At 45.0% G+C, this 22,171-nt stretch overlaps 1 protein-coding gene across 3 annotated transcripts in view; it reads right to left on the reverse strand.

Moving 5' to 3' along the window:
• PPP2R2B (protein phosphatase 2 regulatory subunit Bbeta) overlaps window positions 1-22,171 on the reverse strand; it is a 334,618-nt gene that overhangs the window by 34,713 nt on the left and 277,734 nt on the right. For all 3 annotated transcript variants that reach the window (XM_073802668.1, XM_073802667.1, XM_033853368.2), the window contains exon 7: window positions 14,085-14,249. In XM_073802668.1, coding sequence (XP_073658769.1) covers window positions 14,085-14,249 — 165 coding nt within the window. The remainder of the gene's footprint in view (window positions 1-14,084; window positions 14,250-22,171) is intronic.

The following is a 22,171-nucleotide window of genomic DNA, read 5'->3' on the forward strand; positions in this document are numbered from 1 at the left end:
AGCCACCAGCCTCCTCCTCCCATTTCCCCTCTTGCTGCCCCTTCTCACGACACTATAGGTGGCCAAACTGGTCTTCCTTCTGCCCCCTGACTTGCCAAGCACGGCGCAGATTCACAGCCTCTGCATTGCTGCTGCTGCTTCTCCAGAAACACTTTTCACCAAATCTTGCCTTATCGTATTTACCTATGTGTTTGCTGTCTCTCTTAATCTACCTGGATAGAGTGCCATGGGGGAAGGAGGTACCATTTTCTTAGTGCCTGGAACAGCACCTGGAACATAGTAGCAACAAGAAATATTTGTTGAATAAATGAACAGTAGGTGGATTACCATCATTTCACAGACCCCACTTCCCTTTGTCTACGAATTCCAAAGCGTTCCAAGGCTAGAAATGAGGGAACACAGATGGGGTAAGCCACTCTGGTGGGAGCCTCTTCATTGGTGTAAAGAGAAGCACTGAGTGGGTACAAGTTCATCAAACTGCATGACTCTAGTTGTTCTACAAGCATTTATTTAGCACCTTCATGATGCTAAGTGTAGAAGGGAAAAATAAACAGCCTTGGCCATCCTGGAGGAAAACCATTTAGTGGGACAGAAGCGGAAACAGGTCATTTCAACCTAACATATCAGGTGCTCTGATGGAGGGCACTTAGCCTACGTGGTGAAACTTGAAGAGTATGACAGGCAGAATAAAGCCTTCTCAAGGATGTCCATGTTCTAGTCTCCAGAACTCATGAATATGTTCCCTTTCTCGGCAAAGGGGAATTAAGATTGGAGGTGGAATTAAAGGTGCTCATCAGCTGACCTTAAAGTAAGGGGATTAGCCTGGATCACCTGTGTGGGCCCACTGTAATCACGATGGTCCTTATATGTGGACGAGGGAGGCAGAAGAGGAGAGTCAGGGCGATAGGGCAGGAGAAGGGTTTGTCCCACTGTTGCTGGCTTTCAGATGGAGAAAGGGACCATAAGCCAAGGAATGCGATGGCCTCAAGAAGCTGGAGAAAGCAAAGAAACAGACTGTTCCCTTGAGCCTCCAGAAGGGAACACAGCCCTCCTTACACCTGGATTTTAGCCAGTGAGACCCATGTCTTCTGACCCACAGAACTATAACATGACAAGTTTATGTTGTTTTAGTCACTAAGTTGGTGGTCATTTGTTACAGCAGCCATAGGAAACTCAATACAAAAAGGAAGAGGTGAACTTGGATGTCCCCTCTGGTGGGAAGAGACAGGCAATTGTAAGACCCATCCTGCCCTGGCCAGAGTCCTCCCTAGGCTCTGTCAGGTCAATGTCCCTCCCTGGGGAAAATTTCTCCTGGGTAGCCCCTGGACTGGCGTTCTCCTGAAACTCAAATTGAGAATGCTCATCCGGTGTCTGTGACTGCTTTGCCAGTGATGGCTTGTCATGGACCGTGATGACAGGTAAGTGGCCTTGAGACGTCCCAAGCCCAGAGCAACCAGAGCCACCTATAACCTCATGGCCAACCTTTCCTGTTCTGTGTGTCTCTGGGGCTGCAGCCACATGCCTGAACCAGTTTCAGCCTCTGCTGCCTTCTTATCTAAGACCTCCTGCGGGGGAGAGGGCGGGACCTGGGACAGTGGCAAGTGCTAATGAATGACACTTGCCTCCAAAATTAATAAGCTTTCTTGTTCTTAGGAAAATCCACTCAACTGGAGTCTCCAGGATGACTAATTGACAGAACTGGTTAAATTAATCAAACATGGAAATGAGGAAGGGGGAAGGAATTCTATTTATACTATATGGTTTGGGCCTTGCCTGTTCTGCGGCTAATTGCTGCTAAGCTTGAATGGGGTAGACGCTGGACTGGGGCAGTGGGTGGGTTTCCGTGAATTCTGCTGCTTGTAGCAGGGCTCTGGCTTTTCTCCAGGAGCAGGGGCGTGGGTGTCTGTGTGTGTTTGTAATCCTGTCATCAGGATTTTTAATAAAATTAAAAGCATCTTTAATAAAGGGCCTTGTCTTTTTAACCTAACCAAGCCCCCCTGAAATAAACACTGTTAATTACACCCCCAATCAATACTGAATCCCGTTTGCAAGCTGTCCCAAACCTCAGTGGTTTTAAGATGCATTGCAGCTGCAGCCTCAGCTGATGCCTTTGGACATATTCTATCAGAGATCTGGGGAATGAGCTGTAGGTTTATTAAGGGATCTAGTGGCCTATGGAATCAGGACTTGGCAATTAAGTTTGTAGATGAAGGTGATGAATGAGAGAGTGGATTTCATGTTCTGTGCAAAGGGCAGAGTTAGTGCTGCCACTGGAAGCTGTTGGGCTGAGGAATCCAGCTCATGGGGATTATATAAAATGGAGTCCCGCGAAATTATCCTTGCGGATGTTAGAAAAAGATCACTCTTTCTTCTGCTGTCAAATACCCAGGAGAAGAATTCATTCTTCTCATTCTTCTCCCAGAAGCAGACAGACCCGGGTTCAAATCTTGGCTCTTTCATGTGATCTGTGGCAAGTTTCTTCACCTCTCTGTGCCTCATCTGTAAACTGGGGTTACTAAAACCAATCTTCTTCGGTTGCTATGAAACTTAATTGAGACCTAGAAGAGCTCAAAACTAATATCCACCCCCCTCCGCTATACGTACCTTTAAAGGAAAATGGAATTTCTGATTTAGATGATTAGGTTAGGCATCAAACTTTGCCCCGTTTGCATTGGAAACCAAGCTGTTTTTCTAATGACACTATTCACTAAAACGCCTAAGACTTTAAAGCCTAAAGTGTTTATACCTTTTCCCCACAACATGGAAAGGTCAGAGCATCTTCACACCAGGCCTATGACAGGCAGATTTAAGTGCACTGCAGGGTTGTGGCTGACTACCCCTGGACAGCCAGCCTGCCTTGGTTTCATCTGAAGGAGGGAATTTCTGTGGCCACATTTGGACCTGCAGATTTGCCAGTGTGGAAGGGCACCAGTCTCACCGGTAGAGCCAATGCAAGAGGACGGGTGCTGCAAGGCTGCCCGTCACAGCCGCTGAGAGGACCCATGGCTCCTCACCCTCCTGCAAGTCCCCAGCACAAGCCACACCCTCTCAATAGGATGGGACCTCTGGGGCAGGTGAGGAGTGAGGCAGGTCTGGCCAAACTATGACGGAATTAAGATGCAACTGAGGAACCTGCTCTGTGTCATCAGACACTGAGCATGGAGTTCGCATTTGTGATTGACTTCATCCAGCAAATATGCTTTGGGAACCTGTGTGCCAGGCAGTCTGCTAATTGCTTTTACTTTAACTAATTAATGGCCAAAGATTTCCATGAGACTAAATCGCACGATCGCCTCTCTACTCTCATCTTTCTTGACCTCGCAGAGGCATCTGACATAACTGATCCCAGTGTCTTTCTAAATCACTCCCTTCTCTCGGCTTACATGCTTCCTCAACGCCACCCCTTGGTTTTCCTCTTACCTCCCTGGCAGCTCATCCTCAGTCTCTTGTAAAAGGCTGCCCCTTGCTCCCCCCAGCCCCCCTGGGAAATGCTGACGTGCCCTTGGCCTCCATCCTGGACTCTCCACTCCTCTGCATCTACATCTTCTCTCCTAAGTGACTTCACCTTGTCCCATGGCTTTAAAGACCACGAGATGCTCATGACTCCTAAATTTCTATCTCCAGCCCAGATCTGCCCCCTGACTTCCAGACTCAGGTATCCATGTGTTACCAGGCTTCTCTGACTGTGCGTATCATAGGCATCTCAATCCGGACACATCCAAAAGAGACGTGTGTTTGGTCTTTCCACACCAAACCTGTTCCTTCCTGAGTCTTTTCATCAGTATGTGTTACCACTATACCCTCGGCAGCTCAAAACCAAAACCTAAGTTTTCTCAGAATCCTCCCTCTCTGTCACCTCTCCACTTTCAGCCTCTCAGCAAGTCCTCTTAGCCTTACCGCCTCAGTAGACTCTGTGTCTGTCCACTTATCACGCCATCACTACCCACCCCAGCCCCGGTCAGAGCCACTATCATTTCCAGACCGTGGCAAGGACCTCCTAACTGGTCCCAGAGCTTCTTGGCCTGTTAACCCTTATAGCAAATTAAGACCATAAACAGAGTATTCACTTGCCTGCTTAGAACTGTCTACTAGCTTCCATCACACTTAGAATGAAATCCAGGCTCTCTGCCCTGGTCTGCAAAGCTCTCCATGATCTGGCCCCAGCCTGCCTCTTCGGCGTCACCCTCCACCCTGTTTCCCAGCTCACCGAGCTCCATCCACTGGTCTTTTTTCTCTTCTTTGAACACACACGCTTGTCCCTATGTCAAGGTCTTCCTACTTTGATATTATCTCTCTGTTTGGCTCCTTTTGACAATGCGGGTCTCAGTTCAAAGGCTTTCCCTCACCACCCTGGCTACTCGTTAACCCTTTTAATTTTCTTATAGCTTTTATCAGTGTCAGAAATTATCTCACTCATTTGTGTACTAGTATATATTTTCTTTCCTCCCTTCACGCTAGGATGTAAGCTCCCTGAAGGCAGGAATGAGTGGATGTTGAATAAATCTTAGTTGAGCAAGTGATTTCTGGAGTCCTCGTTAAGAAGCACAAGTCTGGATCAAACCCCAGGTGTCACTTGTTCTTTGGTGGCCGTGGAGTATCATTCCTCCTCTTAGCTAGTTTCCTCATCTGTAAAATGTGACAGATACTAGGATGCCCCCCATAGCGTTGTCAGGACCTTGGCTTACTTTCTGGATATAGTAAACGTCACAGAAGTTCCCTGTGATGATGGCTGCTGACATGACTACATCACGACTGCTTTTCCCCCGTTCCTGCTCTTAGACACGTTTGGAAGGGAAGTAAGAGAGCATCATCTTCACGACCATAACACACACGGAGCTCTTCTCAGTGCCTGGGCCAGGCACTGTTCTAAGGCTTCATGGTGTCTTCTCATTTAATCCTCCCATGCCCCCTAATAAGGTAAGTGCCGCTACTAGTCATATCTTATAGGTGAGCAAATTCAGACACAGAGAGGTTAAGTAACCCGGTTAAGATCACCCAGTTAGGCCGCGGACAGAGACTGATAGCGGACACCATGTTGATTTTCCTTCCCTATCTTGGCCCTTCTCTGAAGTCACTCCCTACTGTCAGTTTAGTTTGACAGAAGGGAAGAAACAAAGCAGACATGTTCTGGGCTGTGCTTACAGGCAACGCTATAGACTGAATGACTGTGTCCCCTGAAATTCGTATGCTGAAACCTAATCCCCAGTGTGATGGTATTTGGAGAAGGGGGTTTGGGGAGGTGATTAGGTCATGAGAGTGGAGCTCTCATGAATGGGATTAGTGACCTTACGAAAAAGAGACTCCAAGGCTCCCTCACATCCTGCTGCCATGCAAGGACACAGCGAGGGAAGATGTCCATCTATGGACCAAGAAGCTGGTCTTCACCACACACTGGATCTGCTGGTGTCTTATCTTGGGCTTCGCAGCTTCCAGAAATAAGTGTTTGTTGTTTAAGCCATCCAGTCTGTGGTATTTGATTATAGCAGCCCGAATGGGCTAAGACAGGAAATATCATCCTGGGCTCCCCACCCTCTGACCCGCCCCAGTACCTAAGACAGGTGCTGTCAACGGTGTGTGTAGCGGGAATCTCCTCTTTCTACACTTGCAGTACCCAGCGTGCTCTCCTGTTATCCACCAAGCTTCTGCCAATTATAGAAGTAAAACTACAACCTTGAGAATCTGGAAAATAGGAAAGCTGCCCGAATTTTGCTGCCCTGACACCATCCCTTTCACGAAGAGCCCCAGTCTTTGTCTACACGTATTCTTCTTCACACTGCTGAATTCAGGGTGGGCTTGTAACCTTGCATGCTGCTTTCCCATTTATCATAGGCATTTCCCCACCTGCTCCATCTTTAACTGTTCACAGGGAGTTGGCAGGTTACATCTCTAGGGACCTTCACAGGAACCTCTTTCTCTAGTCCCACTTCCATTTGAGGGTTCCAATGGCTACTTTTCTTTTTCTTAAAATTTTTTTTAAAAAAATTATTTATTTATTTTAATTGGAGTATAATTGATTTACAAGATTGTTAGTTTCAGGTGTATAGCAAAGTGATTCAGTTATATAAATATGTATGTACATATACATATATATACTTTCAGATTCTTTTCCATTATAGGTTGTTATAAGATATCGTATATAGTTCCCTGTGCTATACAGTAGGTCCTTGTTGTTTATCTACTTCATATATAGTGGTATGTATCTGGTAATCCCATACTCCTAACCTGCTGCTTTCCTTTCATGCTGTAAAAACAAACTACTTATTCAAGACCCCTTCCCCTTATGAGTGGTTTTTGAATAGGAAACAGGCTTCTTAGCACCTCATCGCCTCTAAAATCAGTTTAAGTCCTCTTTGTTCAGAGAGCAAGTATGTTTCGGCACCACGGGAAAGTATCCAGGCACCGTCACCATAAAACACATGGAGATCACGGGGGAGGTGCAGAGGCTCCACGTACAGGTTTTTATTGCCCCTGTCCTCTGTCCCCCACCACGTTCAATAAGAGTCACACACACTGTGTGCTCATGACAGGTGAGGGGCTGTACTAAGAGCTGGTCCATGACCACTTTTCACCCTTACCACCTGGAGGAAAGGATCAGCATTGGCGCCTTGCCCAGGCTGCCTGCAACGAGCGGGCCTGGGACCCACACCTGGAGCTGTCAGCTCCAGGGACTGTGCTCTGGATGACTTTCAGGTCTTCTATTAGAGGCTGAATTGTGTTCCCCCTCCCCAAATTCTTATGTTGAAGTACTAATCCTCAGTGCCTCAGAATGTAACCATATTTGGAGGTAGGGTCTTTAAAGAGGTAATTAAATTAAAAACTGAGGTCATGAGGGTGGAGCCTAATCCAATATGATGAGTGTCTTCATAAGAAGGGCAGTTCTGAACACAGACAGGTGCAGAGAGAAGATGATGTGAAGACACAGGGAGGGGGTGGTCACCAGCAAGCGAAGGAGAGAGGCCTGGAAGAGATCCTTTCTTCACAGCCTTCGGATGAAACGAACCCTATTGATACCTTGGTCTAGGACTTCTAGCCTCCAGAACAGGGAGACAGTAAGATTTTGTTTTTCTAAGCCCCCCAGTTCATGGTATTTTGTTATAGCAACTCTAGTAAATGAAAACACCTTCTTTCATCTGTCTCTTCCCACCTGCCTGCTTTTCTACCGCAGTTGTTCAGTGAAGCCCCATTTGTAGCTGGGTTGGCAATGCAGGGGTTTGGTAAAATAAAGCCCCTGTCCTTATGGAGATTACATTCTAGTCAGGGAGACAGAGGAAGAAAACAAACATCTATAGCTGAGTACTAAGAAATACATAAAGAAATAAAATAGGCTGATGCAGTAGAAATAGGGTGCAGATGGGGGGAAAAGAGAAGTCCTCTCTGAGGAGGTGATATTTTCCCAGAGACCTACAAAATGAGAGCAGTCTAAACAAGGGAGGGCCTGGTGGGAGAGCATTCCAGGGAGGGGAAGAGCCTGTGCAAAGGGCCTGAGGCACAAAGGGCTTGGTGTGTTGAAGGCACAGGAAGCAGACCAGTGTGGCCAGACTACAGGGAACTGAGAATGGGAAGGTGGACAGGGACCAGATTCCTGTGGGTCTTGGAAAGGAGTTTAGATCTAATTTCTCTCTCATTCCCTCGGTTGTCATTCATCACACCTGGCCAGTTTCTTCACTCAACTCCCGGTACTCACGCATTAAAAGGGAACAGCAAGATTCAGGCCAGACGCTGCTGCTGCCATCAACACCCTATTGTTTCAGCCATTAGAATCTCAAACTGCAGGTACAACCCTTGTCATTACCGCCAGAAGCGATAGAAAAAAAACTGAGAGATGAGGAAGAGAATCATCCTTTCCAACCCCTGCTGAGTATGCAGAGCGAGGGACGTATGGAAATTAACATATGCAGCTCTGATAACACGGAACTCCTCGGCATTTTGATTCAACATTGATGGTTGTTAAAGACCCTCCTTCTCGGGGTTCATCTCCGAAAGCCAATGTTGCTTTTCATTTTGAACTCTGGTGAACTGTCTCCATTCCGTTCGCACACCCCGGCTGAACCGTGGTCGACGGAAGGCTGGTGTTGGAGGAGGATGGAGAAAATCAATATGAAATGTCAGGTGCGGGGTCAGATTGAACTTGTTTTCCCAGCTGGCGGGAGCTCGGGCCGCTGCCGCTGCAGCAGCCAAACAAAGGGAGATGCACACTGACGAAGGTCGGCACTTTGGACGAGTCAGGAAAATGAATTTCGTTCGCTTCTTAATTAGATTAGGAGGCTGGCGGCTGGCAATTCAGAGCACTGCTGGTGTCGGGATGGGGCGTGGGGAGGCAGGGGTCTGCAGGTGGCCAGCTAGCTCCCAGCCTCCCTAGGGACTGTCCCCTGGGCTCTACTTCTCAAGGGCTGTGTGGGACCAAGGCTGCAGGGAGAAGCAGCCCCCAGGGGGTTCCTGGGTGCGAGGGCTTGATGACCCTTCCCAATATTTTCCCCAGGGAACGTCTTAGTCTTTAGGTAGCAGCTCGGTGGACACTGCCTTGCGGTATAAGGTCCTTGTCACATCCCCTCACGACACCACAAGACTCTTTTTCGTACCACTTATTACAGTCACAATGTCATTATCTATCTGTGATTCTCTGATGAATGCGTCTTTCCTCCTTAGACAGTGTGATAGTTCATCTTATGCATCAATTTGACTGGACCATGGGGTGCCCAGATATTTCATCAGACATTATCCTGGGGGTTTAGGAGGGTATTTTTGAATGAATTTAACATTTAAATTAACAGACTGAGTAAAGCAGACTGTCCTCCCTAATGTGGGTGGGCCTCATCCAATCAATTGAAGGCCCGAATAGAACAAAAGGCTGACCCTCCTCCCAACAAGAAGGAATTCTCCTGTGTGACTCCTTCGAGCTGGGACATGAATTTTTTTCCTGCCTTCGCGCTTGAACTGGACCATCAGATCTTCCTGGGTCAAGAGTCTGCTGGCCTTTGGACTAAAACTACCTCATTGGCTCTCCTGCAGCCCCACTGAAGATCCTGGGACTTGTCAGCCTCTGTGATTGCATGACCTTAATTGTTATGAATACTTATAACAAGTCTTTCACATTTATATATACATACACACGTGTATGTGTATGTGTGTGTGTATATATATGCATATGTGTATATATATGATATATATATATATCTCCTATTGGTGCTGTTCTTCTGAAGACCCTCACTAGTATAGACCTTGAGCTCTAAGAGGGAAGAAAGCAGATCTGGTTTTGCTCACCATTGTGTCCCCAGAGTCTGGTACAGTACCTGACATATAGTATGTGCTCAACAAGTACTAATTAAATAAATGACTAATGGGGCTTGTGGACATGGAGTAAAGGTTGGAGGTTCAGGCCTCTTAGAGCTGCAGGTCTGGAAGCGGGGGGTACTCAGGAGGCGTAACTGTGGTAACTGCTGCTGCCGTTCACTGTCTCCTGTGTGCCTGGCAGAGGGTTAGGCTCTTATACACTTGAGGACAGTTACTCCTTGGGAACAGCCAGCCCTATGAGACGGTCTTTATTATATTATTTCTATGTTCAGAGGAGGAACTTGGGATTCAGAGGGATTCAAAACTTCATTGGGGGTCACACAGCTGCTGAGCGACAGAGCTGCGTTCTGATTCCAAAGCTTCTTCTCTAAACAATTCTAGTTCCGGAAATGCCTAAGGTCTTATCCTTTTTCCATCTTGAGTTCAGAGTTCACCAAGCCTCCCAGGCAGCTTCCTCCTCACTATCCAGCCCTCCTGTGGGTCTGTCTGACCCCAGAGCCCAGGCTGGTGTCTGCCGCTTTGGGCTGTGAACACACCGGGCTTCTCGTGCCATCTCTGGCATCCACTTTGGGTTGGTGGCCCCTCAAGCCCGGTCAGACAGCTAATGTCACCTCCCACACAGCATGTCCCAGACTGGTCCTCAACCGTTCACTCTCCTTCAGTATGGCTTCTTATTAGTCCGCAATCCACGTGCCACTTATGTCAACTCGCAGGCATAAATTTATTTATTGAATCAATATTTACTGAGCACCTGTTTGTGTGTCAGTCCTTTGTGATACAATGTGAGCGAAACAGATTCAGTTCTTGTCCTCAGAGAGTTTACAGTCTAGAGGGGAAGGATATTGAACAAGTAATATCCACGTGTGACGAACACCAATCTCTAATATCGCTTTACATCCCCACAGTTATTTTGAAAGAAAAATGTTTCTTTTTCCCTTTCCTTTCTTTCAATTTCCATAGCTACCATCTGTTTTTTTAATTATTTTTTATTGGGGTATAGTTGATTTACAATGTTGTGTTAGTTTCAGGTGGTCAGCAAAGTGAGTCTGTTATACATATATATATATATATATATATCTCCACTCTTTTTAAGATTCTTTTCCCACATAGGCCATTACAGAGTATTGAGTAGAGTTCCCTGTGTTACCATTCTTACCTGGGTTATGAATTTCCATTGTATTGAGACTAAAGCAGAACCTTCTAATTCTCCTATGTTTCTTCCCACCACCACTGTGTTAATCTTCCATAAAACATAAATTCTATAGCTCTGTTCTCCAGCCAAATGATCTCCAATTGCTCTCCACATATTGGAGCTGTGCTTCTCAAACTGAGGCACATGTATGCATCCTTGGAGGTCAGCAAGGAGGACGATATAGGGGTGCACCATGTGGTATAGGAAGCCGTAGATAAATGCTGCATCTTTTGGAAATGTCAATTTTGCTTGAAATTTGGGGATGGGTAGAAATGTAATATTTCAATTAAATGGAAAGTAGTCATTTTATGGGAATAAAATACAAAATCCATGTGAAATTTTAAGATGACAAAATAAGACTTCAAAGAAAATCCACCATGGTCAGCACCTCCCCTGGAGCCTCAGGCCTCTGGCAGGCATGTGCAGTTTTGCCTTTGCTGAGAGGCCGGGCCACCCAGAGCACATCAGAGAGGCTGGATTGCCTTTTGGTGCCCTTCCTGCAGAGCAGCCAGGCTCACAGCCTGGGTCTGGGAGTGCTGTACTTGGTGGAAAAGTTTAAGAAGGACTGGCTACCATAGGAGCCAGACTCCGAGTATAGAGCAGGGACTCAATGAATGAATGAATGAATGAATGAATGAATGGATGCAGGCATAACTTCTGATTCTGACCTTCAACGACTGACTTGATATAAACCATCATCCCTATTTGACCTCTTTTCCTCCATATTCCCCTTTTAACCCAAGCCCAACACTTCTTGCTCTTTAAAGGTTTCATGTCATCTCCTAACTTCAGGCTTTTGCCCATTCTTGTGTGTACGACCCCAAACACCCTTCTCTCTAAGGTCCTACCTAACCAATTCCTACTTTTGCTTCAACACTACCACTCAGCCTCTGCCTCCCCTGTAGGGTCTACCTCCAATGTCCCTCTCTCCCCACTTCCCCAAATATCCCAACTCCTAATCGTCTCTACCACTCATTTGGGTGTCCTGGGTACGTCTTGCCTCCCCAGCCAAACGTGAAATTCCTTGAGTGTTAGGAGATGTCTTACCCTTTCCACTGTACCCCTCAGAGTGCTTAATAGTAATGGATACATCATAGATACAAGAAGATCATGCTGAAGGATTGCCAGTGAATTTCAGTCTAGATCTGTGATTCTCAGCTGGGAGCAATTTTCACCCCAGGATACATCATAATGTCTGGAGACATTTTTGGTTGTCATAACTGGCCTTTGCTGCCTGCATCTAGTGTGTAGAGGCTGGGGATGCGGCTACACATCCTACGATGCATAGGACAGCTGCCTCCCCCAAAGAAAGGATCGGGTGCCCCCAATTCAATAGTGCATCGTTAAGAAATCCTTGCGTACGTTATTGAATCTTCCTAACCTCTTTTCTTGACTCTTTGTTCTCCCAGACAGAACCCAACCTCCATCCTTCTGCCTTCAGTCTAAGCAACTTCTCCAAAAAATAATTCCAATCAGTCCCCTGGTTACTCTAGGGGCTGTTCACTGACTTTGAGAGAAAATTCAAGTCCATTATCATGGCCATTATGACCAGTCTCCTACCTTCCCCCTGAACTTCAACTCTTCCCTCTCCAAGTCATTCCCTATATGCCAGCCATATCAGTCACCCTGCAGTTCCAAAAGTGTTATGACCTTTCATGCCTCAGCACCTTTGCACGTGCCGATCCTTCTGCCTTGAACATTTCCCCCTTTTTGGCTTATAAGTAAGTACTGCTCAAAGATCAATACCAGCACAGACACCAGCAAACATCGATAAAGCATCTATCATGGGCCAGGTACTATTTCAGGTGCTAGGGAAACAGCAGTGAACAAAACAAAGTAAGCCCACACCCTCAAGGAGCCAACAGTATAGATCGGTACTCTTCAAGAGAACCTTCTGCAATGAAGGAAATCTTAAATCACCACTGTCCAATATGGTAGCTACTAGCTACACAATGGCGATTGAGTACTGGAAATGTGGATCATCTGAATTGAAATCTCCTGGAAGCCTAAAACACACTTAGTATGAAACAACTCATTAACAATTCTTAATAGTTATCTCGTCTAATCCCCATGACACACCCATGAGGTGGATGTTATTATCTTACCCATTTTACATATGAGAAAACTGAGGCTCAGAAAGGTAAAGGAAAGTTGGACAAAGTCAGGCGGCTAATAAGGGGTGAAGACTGCCTTTGACCTGGGTCTGTATGACTCTGGAATCCACACAGTCTACATCCCACTACACTAGACATACCAGCTCTCCGGTGCAATACTCCTTACGGCGAATGAGCAAACAGATATGATCAAAATGACCCAGATATTCACACCTCTCCTAGCCGTACACCTACACAGAGAGTCATCACATCGCTCAGGTCCCATAGGAATTAAAATCGAAAGCTGAGGCTGTGGGAGAGAAAGGTCTTCACTCCCGGCTGTCCAGGCTGTAGTGGCAGAGCGGCGCCCGGCAGAAGGTGCTGGCCAGACAAACAGCTCTCATGGCTCCTCTAGGCACCTTTACTCTGGGGAGTTCTGTCTTCTAGAAAACCTCCCTGCTAGCTCCGGGCCCCTTCTGGCTACCACAGCTGACTCTTGCTTCACCCGCTTACATCGGTCTTAGCCTTTGGTCCCCAAGCACTCAGCCCCCACTAGTTCGGAGCTGCTTTGCTCAGTCAACGCCCTGAAAACTCCAGCGTCATCCCAGGGCCTGTCAGCCTGGTGGACTTTATCCCATCCCTTCTCTCTGAAGCCCTTCCCTGGTGCCCACTAGAATCACTGGGCCTTCTAGGGCGCTGGTTCCCAAAGCCTCACTCTCTCCAAGAAGCCACTAACCCTTTCCCCCAGCTGCTATTTTTTTTTAAAGTTGAGGTCTAATTGACATATAACATTATATTAGTTTTAGGTGAATAGCATAATGATTTGATACATGTATATATTGCAAAATAATCACCACAACGAGTTCAGTTAACATCCATCGCCATGCATATTTACAATTTTTTTTTTATGATGAGAACTTTTAAGACCTATTCTCTTAAGAACTTTCAAATACACAATACAGTGCTAACTTAGTGTCCCCAGCTGCTATTCTTGATTCCTGTATATTCTCAGCCTTCCACACTGTCCGGCAAGTCCAGTTAACTCTACTGCCAAGATCTGTCCAGAACCCGTCCACTCCTCTCCATTTTCACACCCTGCCCTTGTCCAGGTCACCCGCATCTCCTGCCTGGATATCGCGACCATCCCCTAACTGGTCCCCCCCACTTCTACTCTGCAGGTTCATTCTCCCCAAAGCAGCAAGAGGAATCTTAAAACATAATTCAGATCATGTCACAATGTTACATGACAGGGCTCATGTCTTGTTCATCTCTGTATTCCACAGCCGGAAGCCAGTGTTTGTGGGATTGGACGTGAGGTTTCCTCTTTATCAAAATACCAAACATGGAACTGACTCCCGGGTCAGGCCAACACGTGTAGTTTCTTTACTCCCAGTGTGTCTGAGGTGGGAAAGGAGATCAAATCCCTCCAGGCCCTCCCCCTTCTCCTCCCACATGTCAGGGGCCAGTGGCGCATCCCTGCCACGAGCCCTGGGCTGTTGGCTACTCACATTTGGTGTGCCTGTCACACAGGGCCGACGCCCGCATGTCACACAGCCGGATTGTCCCTTTGCTGCTGCTGTACACGAAGGTGTTGCAGTGATGGGGGTGGAACTCGGCCGCTGTGATCACCTCTGTGAGCTCCTCCATGTTGGCTGGCTTGATGTCGACGATATCTGGCACAGACGAGTCAAGGAGGGGACCAGGAGAACGGGGAGCCTTGGGGGTAACTGTAGCATCACCGCCTTATTTTACCGTACCGTGTTAGCAACGAGCACACACGGGGGATCCTCATCATAACTCTGTGAGCAAATAGGCAGGTATTAGTGGTCCCGGGCAGACGAGGCCCAGGGTTACCCAGTGGCCATAGGTAGCACTAGAACTCAGGTCTCCCGGGCTCCTTATCAGGATTTCATCCCTCATAACATGTAGATGCCCCATCACATCAAAGTTACCTGCTCATGCAATCATGCTAAAATGTATCAAGTGGCAAAGGTTTTCATTTCTCATTTTTCAACAGTGGTTAAGAAACCAGCCCCATGCCAACTAAATAATCCAATATATTCCAACTAAATAATCCAACATATCTGAATCTTTATCTGAACTCCTGGGCTGATACATGATATCTAGGACAGACTGCAAATCCTCTTCCATGAAATCCCTTCGATGTTTTAAAATGATATGTTTTTAAATAATATGTCGATAATAATAATAATAGCCGCTACCATTTATTGAGCATTGACTGTAGGTCAGTCACTGTGCAAAAGCATATCATGTACTTTATTTCATTTAATCCTTATAACAGCTCTATAATCAGCACTTTCTTACCCCCATTATTTCAAGGGGGGAAACGGAGGCTCAGCATGTGTAAGTAACTTGCCCCAAGTCACATGGCTAAAGAGTGGCAGTACTAGGATTTTATCCCAGGTGCAAGATTTGTACTCTTTAGTAATTACGCAAAATTTCTCTTATTGAAGATATACAGGACCTCAAGTCTCTGTAAGCTGTGATTCGCTTTAGAGCTTATGTGGGAGTTTAAGCATTCAAACGAAGCCATCCAATTGTACAGCATGACAGTTTGAGCCTCCAATGGAATATACCGTTAGTTTTATCATCGGGTTTTTTCCTCCTCAGTATTTTCCTTTCTGATCAAGAATTATTATACCTCTATTTTTAAAGACCACATCCTTGTGTATTGAAATGAAACATTTGGCCTTTCATCTATGACGGTGACCCAGTGGAAACAAACGTCTTCAGTGGGAGTGAGTTTGGGCTGATCCCTTCCCACCTCTACTGAGAGCTCGGGAGACCTGGGTCCAGGTACGGTGGTACCTGGCTGGGGCTGAGGTGCTGTCCAAGGACCCAGCAGCTTCCTGCAAAGGACAGGCCTTGTGATGTGGATGTTGTGAACCAAAATGATTCTCACTTTTGAGTCACATTTGTGATTTCGCCCCACCTGTATGTCACTAGGTAGCATTTTTTAACTTAACATTTTTTCTCCACATCAACTTAAATCGACTCACTTTTTTCTTTACTTAGCCTTGTCTAAGCAGTAATCCAATATTCATAAAATCATGGGTTTGATGAGCTAGTTACATTTTAAATAATATTCCGTACCTAAGATAAATGCTTTTAACCATTAAAATGAACATATTGATGTCTGTGCCAGGAGATTATATATCACATTTTGGAAAACACTGCATTGAATCAACAAGCAGTAACTTGATACAGATAATGCTATTAGACTGGGTTGGATGAAAGTCTCCTATGCTTTTCATGAAGTTGGGAACATAATCTCTTCCTTAGAATTTAGATGAGGTACGAGTAATTCTACTGCTATTTTTAGTCACGTTAGCGCTAACAAAGTAGTCATCTATTATCAAACATCACCCATGCTCTGGCATGTCATCTGGTGCAATAATGGCTTCATATCTGGTTGTGCCTCTTTCTCTTTCAATTACCTCTTATAAATCCTGTTGGGTTTTTTTTCCTAAAATTAGCTTGAGACAACTAACATTTCATCTTACTACAATTTCCCTCACAAATCCAGATGCAAATATTTCTTGGGTCTCCAGAGCATGGGGGTTCCTTTGATTCACAAAATACTACCTTTCAACTCAACTGCTACCAGAGTTATAAATATTATTGCAGTTAGCATCACTTGCTGGGGAGCAGGGGCCAGTGCCCCCCAGAAGGAGGCCCCAAGCTGCAGCTCTGATGTTCTCCCCAGTCCCCTGACCCCTGCCCTGGGCTTTGTGGCCACGATACAGGGTGGGGTTAAGCAGAGGTTAGTGTTCAGCTGTTGTCATATTTTATCACCCTCCAGAAAGAGCCTCCATGCCCTACTGTGCCAGTGAGCATGTTTCTCTTTTCTCAAAATAGGGCAAGAAAATCTGGTGTCAGCTTTCTCAACCTCTACCAGTATAGCTCTAAAAACAAGCTTAACTGGAAGGGATCTTGGCTGTGTGGTAGCGGGAGGTGCCACATCTACGGTTATTTTTTTCTCACCTAAAAATAAAGCCCATGAGTTAGAATGTGTGAAAATGAAGGGCTTAAACATACATATGAAACCAGGAACATCCTCCACCATCAAGAACTGCATCAGAACTGAGTCTGCTTAGGGCTGCTGCCTCTGGACCCTTCCTCCTTCCTTCCCTCCCATCCATCCTGGACCTCTAAGCCTGCCCACCATCCCTCATCCCCAAGCATCTTCCTTTTGACTAGAGGGCTTCTCTGGGTCTGACTCTATGGGGTTCAGGGGAGAAACCATGACTCCAATCCTCTTTTTAGTAACTGTAGTGATAAGGACAACTAGGAAGGTAATAATAAGCAGTAGTTAATGTTTATCACGTGCCGTGCATTGTCTCATTTGACCTTCATCTCACCCTTATGATGTTAATATTATTAATAGGCCTATATTCTTGACTGATGTTAAGTTACTCAAGGTCATATGACCATAGAGGGTGGAGCTGGGATTTGAACCCGAGTTTGTCCAACTCTAGAGCCTGGGTTCTTTTTTTTTTTTTTTTTTTTTTGTGGTACGCGGGCCTCTCACTGTTGTGGCCTCTCCCGTGTGGAGCACAGGCTCCGGACGTGCAGGCTCAGCGGCCATGGCTCACGGGCCCAGCCGCTCCGCGGCATGTGGGATCTTCCCGGACCGGGGCACGAACCCGTGTCCCCTGCATTGGCAGGCGGACTCTCAACCACTGCGCCACCAGGGAAGCCCGAGCCTGGGTTCTTGACCACACTCCACTCTCCTCCCCTGATGAATGGCCGTCACAGAGCCAGCCTTTCCGAGTGATGTAATTCTGGCCCTCTGGAAACTCCCCTGGCTAATCCAACAGGGATTCTGCTTTGAACCTGTGCTCTCTCAATTCACCGACCACTCTGGGGGCTACATTTTTCAGAACCAGAATTTGGACACAGCACCGGACCTAGGATTTTTGTGTTCCCTGATGTGATGAATGTTTTTTTTTTTTTTTTGGAACCGTAAGTTGAGACAGAAACGTGAGAAGGGATTTCTTGAATTGTTAACTGCAGAGGATTTTCTGAGTTCTAAAAACATTTGGGAGAAGGAGTCTAGTTTCCAAAAATGCAGTGGCTTATGGGGATGACAAGAGAGCGTATTTCACATCTGCGTCACCTAGAAACCCAGCCTTTTCCCTTAAACTGTTCTAAAGGGAGATACACGCCTCCAGCATACGTGGTTGTGCCCTTCATGTTGGGAGCGAAGGAGAAAGGAGGGGAGCAGTGCGGGGCTCTCTGTATTATCTTGGAAATGGAATGATGCATGTTGACAGTCAATTTTCTCTCTCCTATCTTTTAGAGCTCTCTATCCAAATTATTTCCCTGTTGTCCCAAAGAACTAAACGGCAAAAGCAAAACAGAGCACTGGATTCACGGCTAATATACAAGGCAGAAAGCCAACAGATTGCTATTAAATTAACCCTGGGGCTTGACAGATCTGTTCATCCTGACCCCAACCGCTTACGGCATTCCTTATTAATGTGGAGCCCCGGCAAATTACCTCTGCTAACAAAAGGGGTTAATCTGCCTCTCTGCTGGGACTCTGGAAGCAGTGCTGAAGACGGGAGGGGGCACAGCCAGTTTGGCAGCTGAACTCCATGCTTGGAAGGCCGAAGGCGGGAAGGTGAGGGCACTGCTGTGCCAGGCAATGACCTAAGGCATCATTTAAAATAATAATTGAAGACACTGGGAGGTCACCCCTTAAGGGATGAGCTTCAAACAAATAAGAAGCCAGAGCCATAAATTACATCAGCAGTGCGGTGAGGGAATGAAGGGGATTATGGCAGGATGCTAAAGGGTAGCATAGGGACCATTCAAAAGTCATTTCCTTAAACCCAAATTTGGAAAAGCTTTTTATAAAAAAATGTCTGTTGCGATATTATAAAAGAAAAAAATGGACAACAGCCTAAATATACAGAAATAGGGAAACGATTAAGTAAATTCTGATCGATCTCATTTAACTGTGTATGCAATGAGATGCCAAGTCTGTTAAAAAACTTGTAATGAAAAATTCCATCTTTAGTGTGATCATAATGTCATTTAGAACTTACACTCTGAAACTGATGACCTAGGAGGCAAAAGTACCAAATGTTAGTGAGAATTCCAATGGGCTGGGTCTATGAATAGTTTTCTTTTCAATGATGAGTTTTCGTTTCCACATTTTCTTTTGATGAAGTTGTAGTATTTTAAGATGGAAAAAGACAAGATATTTTCTCTGCTTATTATATACGTGTATAATTTTAGGTGAGGTAAGTTAGATACAAAATATATACAGTCTGATCATAGCCATGTGAAAAAAATGAGAGAGAGAACAGAATGGAAGGAAACATAGTTATATCTTACAGGGGGATTAGATTCTAAGGCTGGCATTAAGTTATCCTTCGGTAACCCTAGCTTGGGTCCATTCATTCATTTGTTCCTTCATGTATTTCATAAACATTCACAAAGAATCTGCCAGGGTTTTTCTAGGTACAGGGGATACAGCAGTGACCACAGCAGACCAAAAATCCCCCTGATCTGTGGCGCCTATGTTCTAGTAGGGGACATGGTCACTAAACAAGATAAATAAATAGAATATACAGTATATTAGGTAGTAATAACTGCTAAAGAGACAAATAAAGCAGAGAAGTGAGAAAGAAAGTGTGTATGTGTGAGAGGGTGGGATGTGTATGTGCACACGTGTGTGTGTGTGTGTGTGTGTGTGTGTGTGTGTGTGTGTGTGGCCCTAGACTGAAGAGGAGAAAGCTTCCTGGATAAATCAAGAATTACAAAAATTTTCCCTTTTCTTTTATTTCCTTATTAACTTATTTTTCTGAGCCCTTATTGTTGAGTTAGCTAGCATTAAGTTAAAATTGCGATGAAAATTCGTTGTATATACACAAAATTAGGTGGTAAGATTGTAGGTCATTTTATAGTTTCTATAATGAATACAGATTATTAAACCAAGAAAACAAACAGTTAAAAAAAAGTAGTTTCCTTGGCTTAGAACCATCTCTGAGAGAGTTGAGATACCAGGAACCTCATCTCTGGGTAAAACTGAAGATAATAATGTGATAAATACTGTCATTGTAACAAAATGGGGTCAAAAGATTGGGATTCCGTTTTGATTCCAACTCTGTTTGGCTCGGAGAACATGAAAGTCATTTTCTCTCTCTGGGTTTCAGTTTCTTTGCCTTTGGATGGGTATCGTTCTGTTAACTCTGTCCGTCTCTGAGAAATTTTGATGATCAAATAAGATAATGGAGAAAAGGCTATTCATTAAAGGGCTTTACAGTGGACTGAATAATCCCAACTTTCAAAGGAAACATGCATTTTTTCAAAGGTAGCTTTTATATGCATTAGGTTTGTGGGCTTTTGAAGGTGTCCTCATATGCTTCTGTCTTTATCACTGCTAATTTTGCTGATACTGACAAGGTGTTTTTTTCCCCCCTTTCTTTTTATCTAAGCCAACCAATGACAGCAGAGTCCAGCAGGAAGCCTGTCTGCAGGCCGAGCTGGAGAGTGGAATCTAAGTTTACCTGGGTAAGATACCCATGTGCAAAAGCAGTTGAAGCTTTTCAGATAGCGCTTAAAGTCTGCCAATACTGAAGGTGGAGAATAGCCTTATCATGGCCTTGCAAACTGAGCATATTAGAGTTGGATTCCGTTTTAGGGCACATGAGTTTCTTTGAAGTCTTTCTTTCCTTTCCAAAGTCTCAATTTAATCTTTGGATATAAAGTAGTGATTACAAAGCATCCAGATCTTGTCAGCTGAATGGACATGTCGCTTGATGATAACACACTGGAAATCTCCAAAGAGGACTCCAAGGATATTCCTCTCTTAGGAGCTTAAAAAAAGCCAGTGTGCAAATATTCGTGGAGGGTTTTGCCAATCGCTAGACTCAATATGAGAGGACTGACAAAGAGACACATGGTGCCCTATTAGGTACTGATTTTACGTATGTGTTGAGCTCAAAAGACACTGGGATAAGATGTCCTCTATGACTGGGGGTGGGGTGGGGTATGTGAAGGTCCCATAACCACAGACTCTTTCCTATTCACGTGACACAGAGCTTGACATTTCTCCATTAGAAAATACTCAATACTTCATTCAAAGGCCAACCCAAGTGTTCCTTTCTGTATGAAGTGTTCCTTTCTGTATGAAGTGTTCTAGCCCTTCTTTCATGATTCTTTCTACCTGTGTATCCACGGCACCTTGAACGCACCTCTATGAATACACTTAACGTGTATTATTATTTGCATAATTTAAGATAGTGTGATAGAGTACATTTGACTGGAGTATAGAGTGAGACAGATCTAGATTTTAATCCCCAATCCTGTGACCAGTTACCTAATCTCAAATGCCTTTGAACTTGTTAATTTATCAACAAAGAGAGGAAGAAAACTACAGGAGATGATGTAATATACCTGCTACTTAATAGAGGCTCCCCAAAACTGTTAGTCTCATCTTCCTTAGTATGGTTACCTGTCTGTCTCCCTCTGTCCACATACTCACTTTGGTAGCTTTGTGATATGTTAACTTGGTTAGACTAAACATTTCTAAAATGTTTCTGGTTGTGGTAGGCTAACAAGGTTTATTCTCTCAGGTGAGTTGAAGGACAAAAGAGAGAAAGCAGCCGCTTTGCACATATGCACAAGTTTTCCCAGTTATTCAGTCAAACAGTAATCTAGGTGTTGCTCTGAGGGACTGTGCAGACGTGGTTAAAGGCCCTAACCAGTTGCTTTAATTTAATCATAAGGGAGATTATCCTGGGTGGGCCTGAACTGATCAGTTGGAAGGCATTTAAACAAAGGCTTAGGTCTTCCTTGAGGGAGAGACTCCAAATGGTTGCTGAGACTACAGTTTCTCTCCCTTCTCTCTCAATCTTCCTTCTTGATGGCCATGTGTGGATGTGGCCTGTGATGCTCATGCCTGTGGTGTTCTAGCTTGCTTATGATTTTTCTGTGCCTGACTGCTGGCCTTACAGACTTTGGATTTGCTTGGCCAGTCACACAATTACAAGGCTAATTCATGGTAATATGTCAATCTGTCTCTCTCTTTCTCTCTCTCACTCTCTCCACACACACACACACACACACACACACACACACACACACCCTCTCCTACTGGTTTTGCTTCTCTGGTTGAACTCACCTTCCCTCCAGATTACATGGACCATGACATGAGGGATGGAATTTTATTCATCTTGGCATCTCCAGTGCACATAGTAAGTGCTCAATAAATGTTTATGGGTTCTTATTAGTTATCTACAGGGAACTCTACTCAGTACTCTGTAATGACCTATATGGGAATCTAAAAAAGAGTGGATGTATGTATATGTATAACTGATTCACTTTGCTGTACAGCAGAAACTAACACAACATTGTAAATCAACTGTACTCCAATAAAAAATTAATTAAAAAAATTAAATAAAAAATATTTCTGGGTTTTACTTTACTTCATTCTTATGACTTAGCAGCCTTCTTTAGGGAAGGTTTTTTTTTTTTTTTTTAAGGTGCAGAAAACTCACAGTAGGTCAATAGGCCAAGATGCCAGGCCTGTATAGTGTGGCTCATTCAGCCTGTGGTTTTC

Source organism: Tursiops truncatus, chromosome 3 (assembly GCF_011762595.2).
Source record: "Tursiops truncatus isolate mTurTru1 chromosome 3, mTurTru1.mat.Y, whole genome shotgun sequence".
Lineage (NCBI taxonomy): Eukaryota > Metazoa > Chordata > Mammalia > Artiodactyla > Delphinidae > Tursiops > Tursiops truncatus.